The sequence below is a fragment of the Sphaerodactylus townsendi genome, linkage group LG11 (genome assembly GCF_021028975.2).
Source record: "Sphaerodactylus townsendi isolate TG3544 linkage group LG11, MPM_Stown_v2.3, whole genome shotgun sequence".
In the NCBI taxonomy this organism is placed as follows: Eukaryota; Metazoa; Chordata; class Lepidosauria; order Squamata; family Sphaerodactylidae; genus Sphaerodactylus; species Sphaerodactylus townsendi.
This window is the reverse complement of record NC_059435.1, coordinates 27,838,838-27,851,724: the sequence shown is the minus strand read 5'-3', so window position 1 is coordinate 27,851,724 and position 12,887 is coordinate 27,838,838. Positions and strand designations below refer to the sequence as shown.

The following is a 12,887-nucleotide window of genomic DNA, read 5'->3' as shown; positions in this document are numbered from 1 at the left end:
GGAGTTGCCTTTTTTGTTTTGTTTTGCTGTCTTTTGGATGGATATGCTGCATTATGAGTAAAGGTGTCATGCCTCCTGCCTCCCTATGAATAAATATTGAAAACAGCAGTAGAACAGTTGGTGGCCTTGCCCCTTACCTTCTTCCTTTAGAGCCAGCATGGTGCAATGGTTAAGAGCAGGTGCACTCTAATCTGGAGAACCGGGTTTGATTCCCTGCTCTGCCACTTGAGCTGTGGAGGCTTATCTGGTGAACCAGATTAGCTTGTGCACTCCAGCACATGCCAGACAGGTGATCTTGGGCTAGTCACAGTTCTTTGGAGCTCTCTCAACCCCACCCACCTCACAGGGTGTTTGATGTGTGTGTGGGAGGGGGGGAGGGAGGAGACTGAAAGCCCCTTTGAGCCTCCTTAAAGGAGAGAAAGGGGGGATATAAATCCAACTCTTCTTCTTCTCCTCCTAGTGCTTCTTCCTTTATATGGTACACTTCTTGGTGCTTGGCTTATATTTCCTGTGCCCTGATCTTCTGGTTTGCTGCCCACATCCCTGGTCTCAACACTGGTGAGATCATAAGCCTGGCTTCCTCTCTGCCCTGTCATATGACTCTGATATTCAATGACTTCCTGTTACTTGCCTGCAGCCCATTGGGCCCCACCTCGGGAAAGGCTGACAACTACAGCTCTATTTGTTGTTATAGCTGTATCTTCCTCCCTTGAGCTCATGAAAGTTCTGCCTGGCTAATGAACAGCATTGCTACTAAGCATCTTTGGCATTTTATGCATCTGACTGGGATGGGGCAGAATCAGGCATTGTGCTTCAGGAGATCCCATTCCCGTCTTCAGTAAAATCACCTATAAGTTTGGAGCCTGTGTATCAGCATTATTGCTGTATTCTCACCCTCTTTATAGCCAGTACAAGCCACTCCATTTCTACTTCAGAGATTCACCTACTGTTGCTCTATTTTAGGGACTCTGACAAAACAATAACCTTTTTCTAAGCACCCACCCACCCCACCCCCGTTTTGTGCTGATCCAATTCCCTCACCGCATCATTTACCAGTAAGATCAAGTTCTTCTTTCTTCAAATATTGGCCCGTAGTTGCTAGCCTGAATGTCCGATTCTTGATAAGGCCTTGAACTAACAGTTCATTAAAAGGCTCTCTAAGGAAAGAAAGAGAAAGAATTCAGCTAAAAATAACAACAAGAATACATTTTAAGCTTGCTGAAGCCTCATCTTGTTCATGAAAGGATAGCAGCTTGATTTTACCAGAATCAGCCCCACTGTGTTCTCTCCATCTAGTTTCTTAGAACTTCTTAAATGGGCCCTGTTAAAATGGCATCCTGCTTATTTTTGGCTTATCTTAGTTGGATGTGTCCAGCAAAGGTAGGATTTTTAAGAGTTATTGGTAGAATTCCTCTCAAATGAATTTGCTAGGGGACTCCATGCTGGTAAGAAAGAGGCCAGAGATGCAAGAGCATCAAGCCAGTTGCATAGCTACCACGGGTGGGGGGGTGGGGGGAAGAGCCCACACCCTGGGTGCGCGCCGTTGGGGTCACATGGAGGGCGGAAAATCACCTCCCCACTCCTCTCCCTTCCTCCTGCCTCACGAGGCCCAGCAGAAGCTGCTGCTGGGTCTGTATTGCCGGGCCAGGCCTGGCGGAGGCCACTGCTGGGCACCCCCACCCCACCCATGGCCCAGAGCAGCCTGGCGGGGCAGGGTGGCAGGGCCAGGTGGCTGCTCAGTCAGGCTGCTTTTTCAGTCAGCCGTCCTTTGCAGTCAGTCAGCTGCCCCCCACTTCCCTTAGTTCAGCCGGTGGCCCAGCCACGCTGCTTTTTCAGCCAGCTGCTCTTTGCAGCTGGCTGAACTAAGGTAAGTGAGGGGACGAGGTGGCGGCCCCATTTTGCCCTGGGCCCCATTTCCCCCCCTACACCCCCCCTACTATTTGTATTAGGCATCATACTGGAACCCAGAATCTAAGACTCAAGGAGCAAGCTGATTGCACAAAGACAAAGATTACAATCCTATGGATGTCTTCTGAGGGGAAAGCCCCACTGAATAACATGGCACCTATTTCCAGAAGAACTGCTTGGGATTGCTCCCAAAGTTCATATTCACCTCCTGCACAGCTTTGGCTTACCTGGGGAAGATGGAACAGCCTAATTTCCCCCATTCTATTTTACTGCTGTTAACTAGACTAGAACACAACATGCACACATGATTCGTAGCATGTCTAAAGATGGTGTAATTGATATTTTACTATGTGTATCTGACAAATACTTTTCAGTTTGTGCAAGAGAATATATGTTTCACATGTGGAATTGTCCACACATATAGGAGAATGCGCATCTTTTGGCACAGCCCAATATGATGATTAGCAATAAGTGAGTAACACTTATGATTATTAGCTACGAACATGGATTTACTGCATGCAAATCAGCCTTACCATAGGTAGAGGAACGTCATTAAAATATGTACGTTCATTTTGTAACATTTTTGCTGTGAAGAAGCATGTTATTTCTGCAGACACAAATTCACAGTTTTGAAAACTGTAAAACCAAAGACCTCGGATAATATCCTCTAGACAGAAAAACTACCCAAAATAATCTTACAGAAGCCTCTAGAAGAGAATGACAATGTGAATGGATTAATGGAATTCATCTACCAACAATTTTTAAAACTGTATGAATACATAGCTTCATGCTACATAACCTAATCTTTCTTTCCCAGTGAATAATCTTTGGACAATAATGTATCTTAAATAGAAAACTATCTTAAGATAGATTTTCTCTCAAAAAGCATTTTAAATTTTTTGATTTAAATAAAAAAGTCTCATTTAAATAAAAAATCTGATTTTTTAAAAAAAATAATCACTGATTTTTTTTATTCACTGTGGTTGGGAGAGGCACAAGCACTATCCAATAGGTGCTTGTGACCATGTTCCATCAAAATATACAGATCTTTTCAATTGTGTTGCTGGGAGGTTTCTGGGGGAGAATTTAGCAGAAGTGAGCACTGAAACATTACTAAAACCTGAGAAACCGGTCTGACCACTGTGAACACAAATAAATGCACATGTACTGTGGGTCATCGCAACTTTACAATGCCACCTCTGCTTCCCTTTATTGTTTGTAAAGAACCTAAATACAGTCCAAAATACACTCCTGGAGAAGATACCTTTGCCCCTGATTTCTTGCTAAAGAGTTTTAATTAGAATTCTCGGTGCCAAGCAATCATTTGAAGATTGCAACTGGGATACTTTTTCACAGGAATCAAATATAGCTTACTTGTGCTTCGTCAGCTTTTGGTCGTGGCAAAAATGACTGAAGAATCGGGCATAGTACAAATGCATCACGGCATGCTCCTTTCCTCCGATGTACAGATCCACAGGCATCCAGTAGTCTGCCAGTTCTTTATGAAAAGGCCTATAAAAGCACAACAGCAACAACAACAACAACAATGCTGGTGGCAGGAACGTTTATGGAAACCATTCCAATCATTAAGAATCTATCCAACCCAGCTTACAAGAAGCTTCTGTATGGGATGCTACCATTAGAGGGCGGCATGACATTATTATTCCTACCTCAAAATACATTCCGAACACTCAAGTGGCCATTATCATTTGACACTTAAAACCATAATACTTCATTATAAAATCACGTATTCACATTGCTTTTTGAAGACATCAGACATTTATTAGAGGGTTTGTGTGTTCTGTAGAGGTTATTTGTTGCCTCTGCATCTTACTGTCCAGCCTTGTGCAGAATTACTCTAGTTTAAACCCACTGACTTCAATGAACTTACACTGGAGTAAACCAGTAGGGTTGTACTGTTATGCCTGGAGTGGCTATGCATAGGAGTGTTTCCCTGGCAAGTGAAGTTGTCTTCAGTGAAGTCACATAACTATTAATGAACTAGAAACACCAGATCGTGGCAAAGTAAACAATGCACTGAGAATGAAAAACAATGTCAAGAAAAGGTCAATGACATCATTTTAATAGACTTAAATAACTAGCATTTTGTCCATCATAAAATTCAAGGCAGTATAAATAGGATTCCCAGGTCTCTCTTTCCTTCTGTGGGTAGACTTGCCTTTGCATAGCTTCAAAAAGGCTGTTGCATTATGCGACTTCCAGCTGTACCCCTAGACAAAGATAATGCCTTTAAGCAGGCAAACTAAGAATGACATCCAAATAATATCAAGTTATTTGAAACAGGATTTTTTTCCCACAATGTGAGACCAGATTTAACTGTGCAAACCTTTCTGATTTTCAGAGCAGCAGCTGCAGATACAGCCAAAACACCTTTATGTACATGTATATTACAACACCTGCTATTAAATAGCAATTTTCATGTACTAATTTCTAGTTAGGATTCATGGAAAAGCAGCAGAAAGAACACTTTCCCTGAGGCTTGCATTCAATGGCCAATATAACGAAGAGAGAGCAACATCTTCTAAAGATTGAGCCATAAATGCACACGTAGAGCCTCTTGGGACTAGGATGCTTTTACTAGCTTCCATCCACACAAGCCAAAGGCAAAGTCTGAAAATGGAGGGCAGTGAATTCTCTCCTTAGAGCACAGAATGTTAAATGACACAACTGTGGTTGTGTGCTATCTATGAGAGTTTCATGCTTTAAATATATTGAATATCCCATTTTGAAGTGCCTAAGCACCAAAGTGCTCTGACCTGAATAATGCCAGCCAGCTCGATCTCATCAGCCCTGCCCAGTATTTGGATGAGAGATCGCCAGGGAATGTGACACAATGTCTGCCACAAAGCCAGGCAATGGCAAACCACCTCTGTAGTCTCTTTTCTTGAAAACCGTCAAGTCAGCAGTAGCTCAAATAAAATAAAGAACTATACGATACAAGACACTGTCTAATGGGGAATACAGACTCAACTAATTAGAAGAACGTCTTGTACTGTTTAAACACTCAAAACACTTGCAACGTTTGGTCTTTTGATTAGAATTTGTGAACATAATTACTATTTGTTCTAAAAATAGCTGTTCACTTATGAGGACGTTTTTTGACAAGGGTGAGCTCTTGGCCAAACTGTGCATTCCACAATGGTGCAAGGCCTATACCCCATAATTGCTTAGGTACGCAATTTAAATCAGCCAGCAGGTGAACACTGCATTCAGATGTTGTGAAACGAAGCAATTAGATTCCAACTTGTTGATGTGCTGGACATGCGCTTCACTCTTCCCCCTCTCCTTTCTTCTCGGGCGTGCAGCCTGTTCAACACTTCCCTGACTCAATCACATTCTAGTTCAGCGGTTCTCAACCTGTGGGTCGCGACCCCTTTGGGGGTCGAACGACCTTTCACAGGGGTCACCTAAGACTCTCTGCATCAGTGTTCTCCATCTGTAAAATGGATACATGTTAGGGTTGGGGGTCACCACAACATGAGGAACTGTATTAAAGGGTCGCGGCATTAGGAAGGTTGAGAACCACTGTTCTAGTTCATCATTGGCATCTAAATTCAAGCACCTCAATGAACTGGAGTATGTCTACGACACACAAAGTGACATTCTAAATTAGGATTTAACCAGGCTTTTGAATCCCAGCTTGTGGGGAGGAAACAAAGACAGATTTGCCAGAGATTCTGCATGCGGGCTGGAACTTCATCAGACCAGGGTGTTTTCCAATAAGCTCAACACGCTAGAAGGAGGAGGAGATGGGAAGAGCAAGGGGAATATGTGAGCACAAACGATATTCATGCTTCACTGGAGTTTAATTGCAGGCAGTTTGTTGCGATGGCTGCATGAAGACTAACTCAAAATGATTATGGGGCCAGGCGACAATGACAGAATCCCAAGACGAATCCCCTACAAGACTTCTCTTTCCACACTGTTCGGCATAAGCTGATGGCAAAGGATTACCCAGAGCAAAGCTTTGTCTCTTTGCCCAATCTGAGCGACGATAAAAAGGGTTTAATAATATCAACATAAATGGGGGCACTCCTGCATGTGGCACATCTAAACGACTTACCTGTCAGAGTTATGAGGATCGGTGTACCTTAAATAATACCAAGCGGAATCAACAAAAGTATCCATGGTGTCCGTTTCCCTCTTTGCGGGGCCCTTACACCTAAGGAATGCAGATTCTTATTAGTGTCCCACAGAGATAAACATTCAACGTCACTCTGCTATCCAAGAGCCAATTTGCACGTTACAAGAAGTGAGAATCGCAGATATCTTGCTCATGCTTCTGCAAGCCTCAGTTCTAATTAAAAACACAAAGCAGGAGCGCAGGGATCTCATCGGAGGCGAGAGCTTCAAGCCTCTGCTTGACTCCTCACGTCAGCAGTGAAGCAATCAGAAGTGTGATTCACTCGGGAACTTCTGTTTCCACGAAGGTGCAAAATCAGTCTGCACTCTCTTAAAATTTTCAGAAATGGGTACAGATTAATGCACCATTATTACAAACAACAGTAGTGACAAAGCGCCTTGCTGGGATGGGTTCAGTTGTTCACAACCCTTCTTTGAACTGTCACGAAACTTCAGAATTTCCCAGGAACTATACTGAGCTTCCTTCTATCAGCATTCCAGTCAATGTTCAAAGAAACAGCAAACAATTTGTTCCTTCTGGAATGAACAGAGGGAAGGACTACTGCCGCTTCGTAGTAGCGTGGGAGTCTGAAACCCGCTGGCAGTCCAGCAAAGACAGAATGTACCTGGCAGGCGAGAACATTTTAGCTCTGGTCTTCATAGCCTGGAAACCATTCATATAATTTTATAAGCATACAATTTTGTATCAAGACCCCCAAGATATAGAGCTGAATACACTTTTCGATATCAGCAGGGTTGCTGACTATTTCAGCACAGCTGGAGGCTACATGGCATCATGACCACTTGACGAGGGGGAAGCAAACTGACAATAAAACTGAACGTCTGGAGCATGAATATTTTCCACACTGTTTACATTCTTAAAACTATTGCTGTCACACGCATGCATAATTTAGTCAATCACGGGAGTCATTTTTTTCCTTCCCAGAGATAGTGCAAAATGAGAGAACGACCCATTGGATACTCACCGTGAAGGGGTCTTCTCTTGGGTGGTGAAGGCCATCTTGTTGGGTTGTTCTTCACTACTTGCTAGTGAGGCAGGAAATGCTTTTTGGTCATATCCTGTTGGCGCCAAAATGACCCAGTATCTGACCAGCCGAGCGATTGAAAGCAGGAATACTCGAAGAAGGAGGAAACAGCTGAACACGCTGTAATAAACCCTAGTAAAATTTGGCAAAAAACTGTAAATCCAACAGGTAAAAAACCAAAAAGCTGATATAAGTATAGAACAGAGTCTATCAGGCAGAAGGAGAAGGAGTATATTATCAAAGGAGGCGAGGCAAGGGAGGGCCAAGATGGCCTTCACCGCCCAAGAGAAGACCCCTTCACGGTGAGTATCCAAATGGAGTGGATTCTCTTGGGTGGTTTCGGCCATCTTGTTGGGACTCCCCAAGCAGTACCCCAAATAGGGTGGGTTCCGTTAATCTCCAATAATATGCTCCAGGACCCTACTGCCGAAGGATGCCTAGACGGCGTCCATGGATGTCAGTCGGTAGTGTCTGACAAAAGAAGAAGGGGAAGCCCATGTGGCAGCCCTACAGATCTGATCTAACGGGACATGCCTGACCAGAGCAGCACTGGATGCTGCGCTCCTGGTAGAATGGGCCGTAATTCCAGTAGGAACTGGTAAATTATTTGCCTTGTGCGCCTCTAAGCAGGCTCTGATGTTGGAACCGATGGCCGCAGAGGACATAGCCTCCCCCAGCCGGGGAGGCACTACATTAACAAAAAGGGTCTCAGACTTTCTGAGCTGTTCAGTACGTATGAGGAACGCTTTAAGCGACCGACGTACATCCAGACAGTGCCAGAGTCACTCCTGAGGGTGTGATGGCTTGGGAAAAAAAATTTTGGAGGACGACCTCCTGTTTAAGATGGAACCCTGAAGCCACCTTAGGCCGAAAGGACTGGTCAAGCTTCAGCACTACTCTGTCTGGGAAGAATTGACAAGGTTGGGGATTCACTGAAAGGGCCCTAATTTCAGACACCCGCCTAGCGGAGGTGATATCCACCAAAAAATAAAAGCTTCATGCGCAGCCAACAGAGATGGATTGACTGGACCGGCTCGAATGGTGACTTGGTGAGCGCGTCCAGAGCTGCATGAAGCTGCCAAGAAGGAAACCGGTGGGAGACAGGCGGCTGGGACTGCTGAACTCCTTTCAGGAACTGGAGGGCGTTAGGGTGCCTGGAGACGGGGATTTTTCCAACGGCTGGAAGGACGGTGGTTAAAACAGCCAGGTGCCGACGAAAAGTGGAACAACGAAGACCTGTAGCAAAACCATCCTGTAGGAAAAGCAGAATAGATGAGACAGATGGTGACTCTGTATCGATGTGTTTTCTCCTGCACCATCTGACGAAAGCCTTCCGAGAAGAGCTATAGATACCAATGGTCGATTTTCACCTGGCCGCTACCCTGGTATCTACGACTGCCTCAGAGTAGCCCCTCTCCGCTCAAGAGCCACGCGGTCAGCCTGAGCCAACCTGGATCCGGATGGAGCAAGGGGCCCTGGAACAGCGGATCCTGGGAGACCGGCAGGTGAAACGGGTTCGCTATGGAGAGCTGCTGGAGAACGGAGTACCACGATCGCCTGGGCCAGCACGGGGCCACCAGGATGACCTGCCTCTTCTCCTCCTGTATCCTGCGAAGCAACCTGTGAAGAAGAGATGGGGGGGGGGGGGGAAGGCATAAAGGAGACCTGACGGCCATGGTGCTGACAGGGCATCGACGCCCATCGCCTGATGGTGGAAGAAGCGTGTCAAGAATCTGGTGGTTTGAGTGTTGAACAGGTCTATCACCGGCTCCCCTAGCTTGAGCGTGATCAGATGGAAGACCTGAGGCTTCAATTTCCATTCTACATGCGAGATGCTGGTGCGGCTGAGCCATTCTGCCTCGGTGTTCAGGCAGTCCCTCCTGTGTTCTGCTCTCAGGGAAGCCAGATTTGTCTCTGCCCAGGTGAGAACCCAGAAAGCCTCCCTGTGCAGTTGGGAGGACTGAGATCCCCCCGATGATTCAGATAACACTTGGCGGAGACATTGTCGGTGTGGACCACGACATGTTGCTGAAGAATCCGGCTCCTGAGGGCTCTGAGAGCTAGGAGGATGGCCCGGACCCCGAGGACGTTGATGGGAAAGGCAGCCTGGGGGGAAGTCCAGAGACCCTGAGCAAGTTGTTTGTCCAACTTGGCCCCCCACCCTCTGATGCTGGCATCCGAAAGAAAAAAGGGTGGATCTGGGACTGAGCTGCAAGGACCTTCCCCCGCTCAGATTGTTGGTGGAGGTCCACCATCGAAGGCTGCACCGTACCGAGGGGGAAAAAGGGGGGGGGGGTAGAAGTGCTTGAAGAGGATGCGCATGAGACCTGCCCCATTGGATGAGATCTATGGTAGACAAGAGGAGACCTAGTTGTAGCAGGGAGGTGGAACGTGCCTGTAGTAACTTGTGGCAGACCTCCTGGATCTTCTTTATCTTTGTTGGTGGAACAAACAAGGATGCAGGATGTGGTGTCGATCAGGGGACCTAGGTGCTCCATCCTCTGAGTAGGGCAGATGGAACTCTTGTCCAGATTGAGGACGAAGCCGTGTGCCGGCAGTGTCGTCTGTACCGAGCGGACATCCCTGGACACCTGCTCCCTGGACCTCGATCTGATCAGGAGATCGTCCAGATTGGATGCCTTGGCTGTGGAGGAGAGCAATCGGGCCACAAGAACCTTCATAAAGACACGGGGGCCTGTAGCCAGATCAGAGGGGAGGGCTACATATTGAAAAAGGAAGTTTCCTAAGGCAAAACGCAGGAAGCGGTAGTGGGCAGGATTGGTGGGAATATGCAGGTATGCATCCCTCAGGTCGAGGGATGAGAGGAAGTCGCCCTGTTGGATGGCTGCGACCGTCGACCTGAGGGATTCCATTCTGAAGCGGAATTTGCGCAGGAACCGATTCACATGGCGAAGGTTGACGATGGCTCTGGTGTCTCCGTTCTTTTTGGGAGCAGTGAAGAAATGAGAGAAAAACTCCCAGGCCCACTTGTTCCGTTGGCACCGGTTCGATTGCCCTGATGGCCATCAGATGCGCGATAGCCATCCTCAACCTTGCTTCTTTTTTCGCTTTGAACTGATGGGTGACAGGAGAAAACGGTCCCTTGGCAACAGTGGAACTCTAAGGAGTAGCCGGAAGAACGATCTCTAGGATCCAGTGGTCGGCAAAGGGAGGTAGCCACTGATGTTGAAACTGCAACAGGCGACCTCCGATCGGCACGTCGAGGTAGTCAGGCCCTGTTTCCCTAGGAGGGGTCAGTATGAAAGGAATTTTCCTCCTCTAGGCGATCCTCCGAAGTCCTGCTACTTCCGAAAGGAATTATGGCCCTGCCAGGAAGGCCGTCTGATCTCCCGCTGGAGACGAAAGGAAGAGCGAAAGGACTTAAAATAGGGCCTGTGGAAGAACCTAGGTTTGTCCGGTCTGACAGACCGGGGCATGGCCTTCTTGTGGTCTTTGGTCTCGATCAGGATCTTTTCTAGTGCAGAGACGAAGAGAGTGCCCGCCTGGTAGTCGTAGCTGGCGACCACTGTCTTGGACAGGGTGTCCGCCTGCCATGGTTTGAGCCAGAGGAGGCGGCGAGTCACAGCGGCTGCTGTCATGATGCGGGATGATGTCAGAAAAACGTCGAGCGTAGAGTCCCCCAGAAAGGAAACTGCCGTAATGACTCTTTCCACCCCCTCCTTAACTCCCTGGTCTTGGGGGGGGGGGATAATGGTGAGAAGGCGTTGGAGCCAGACCAAGGCCGCCCTGGCCACCGTAACCGAAGGGGCAAAAATTCTGATAGCCATGGCAGGACCCTGATGGGCCCTACGTAGGTTGGGTTCCGCCTTCCTGTCTATGGGATCCTTAATGTTGCCTTCACCGTCTCTATGGACAAGCCCCCCAGGAGGAAGGGCGGAGACGGAACCATCGACCAGAGGGGTCTCAATGAGGCTGTGGAGGTGGTCAGGGGCCAGAGATGGAAAACCCAACAAGAGGAAACTACACAGGGGAACGACTCACGACTGACTGGAACAAAGGGTAGACAAAAGGGACGATGATCCGTCGCTGAGGGAAAAAACTCTTGAAGAGCTAGTCGAAGTTGCTGCGCTCACTAGCGAGGCAGGAAGATACTGGGTCATTTTGGCGCCAACAGGATATGACCAAAAAGCATTTCCTGCCTCACTAGCAAGTAGTGAAGAACAACCCAACAAGATGGCCGAAACCACCCTAGAGAACACACGGACTTGTAAATAGGAACAGTCTGAATGGAGGGTGGATTTTTCAGCAAGTTGAAAAATAATAGTTGTTAACTTCTTTGCGGTTCAGCGTAACAAAAATTTAAACATCTAAAGAAGTTACTATTTGTCCTGTCTCTCTTCCTTCCCCCAAGGAAAGATCCACCTTATCGGCCCCTTTCCTTGAAATACTATTTAGCATATAGTTCTCTCACACACTTTTTACATTTTAGTCGTATTTAGCATATCGTTCTCTCTACCAGTCTTAGTCTTGATGTCACAAGCAGTGACGTCGTAGTGCTACCCAAATTGGTCAGGTCTGGGTACTTAGTATTGTGGTAGTGGGGAAATCAGCTAGAGGTGGACCAGCTATGTGAGAGGAGGGTAGGAGATCTGGCACCTGAGTATACAGAGATTGATTCCCCAGGAAAATTACTCAAAACCAAGACTGAGGCAAAAGAGATTATAGTTCTATTAGATCAAAATAAAACACACACAGAGAGAGGGATTTAAGAGGCCTAAGACATAAAGGGATGAGCGATAGCAGGAATAAATTAAGGTATTGGAAGGGGAATAATTACTGTTCCAGAAGTGAAGAGGTCTGAGAGGAAGCGAGAGAAACAACCAGCATTTCCCGCAGAGAGCAACATTTGGTGCAAGAAGGTAGTCCAAGAGCAAAAGACTACCAAATGGCGGCGGCTCTAGTTATAGGAAAAATGGACCCCCAGCAATAAGAGGGGCCATTTCTTGGGACAATACAAAGTTCCATTCCCAGGCCCTGACAACGCTGTAACAAATGACCTGATGAGATTAAACCTGGGAGAGTCCAAGTCTTGATGGGTTTGGGGCAGCACTGATGAGATTAAAACAGAGAAACCCGGGGAAGCTTGATGACCCTTAATCATTGGACAGGAGGTTCGTAGGATAAGGTTAGTGTTTCTTATTCTGACAAAAAGTGGGTACAGGGCGGTGCAGGAGATTTGCTGGTGAGTTTGAGGTGCAGATCTTTGCAAGGTCATGTAGAACCAGAGCCAGGGTGCCTTCTCGGGGCCAGGCTGTTATTAACCAGATTTGAGTGGCTAAGCCCTCAGGAGTGGTATTGTCTGAAGCTCTGCATTATTAATTCAGGAGGGGAAAGAATGATGTCATGTGTCAGGCAGATCCTCTTGATACCTTGGCCCCGTTTCCTTAGGATGGACTTCATATGATACCAAGGTTATATTTGCCAGGGCGCTGTAGCTGATCCCACCCATATTCAAGGATAGATCTGTCTGGTATCAATAGGGTAGAAACTGATCGAACAGTTTCACCAAGTGGATATTTTTTGCAATTCATAGCATGCTGTAGGTGACACATTTATTTACAAATGGGCCAGGCAGAGATACTATTCTTTCAGACAACATGACTACATATAGAATATTAAAAGTTTGGCTGTCAAGGTATACCAGTTCTCCCTGAGTAGCCCATTAGGCCTAGAATCCTCTTCTTCCAAATCCCATGTTTGTGTGGTGATGGTTGTAATTACTTAAAGGCGATCTCCACGTTCAGTCTTCCACAAAAAATTCCTAGGACT

General features: G+C 46.8%; 1 protein-coding gene across 4 annotated transcripts in view; it reads right to left on the bottom strand.

Annotated features, from left to right (window-relative positions):
- LARS2 (leucyl-tRNA synthetase 2, mitochondrial) overlaps window positions 1-12,887 on the bottom strand; it is a 70,754-nt gene that overhangs the window by 17,640 nt on the left and 40,227 nt on the right. For all 4 annotated transcript variants that reach the window (XM_048511232.1, XM_048511231.1, XM_048511233.1 and 1 more), the window contains 3 exons: window positions 5,993-6,091; window positions 3,283-3,420; window positions 1,054-1,157 (listed from right to left, as the gene is read on the bottom strand). In XM_048511232.1, the coding sequence (XP_048367189.1) occupies window positions 1,054-1,157; window positions 3,283-3,420; window positions 5,993-6,091 (341 nt within the window). The remainder of the gene's footprint in view (window positions 1-1,053; window positions 1,158-3,282; window positions 3,421-5,992; window positions 6,092-12,887) is intronic.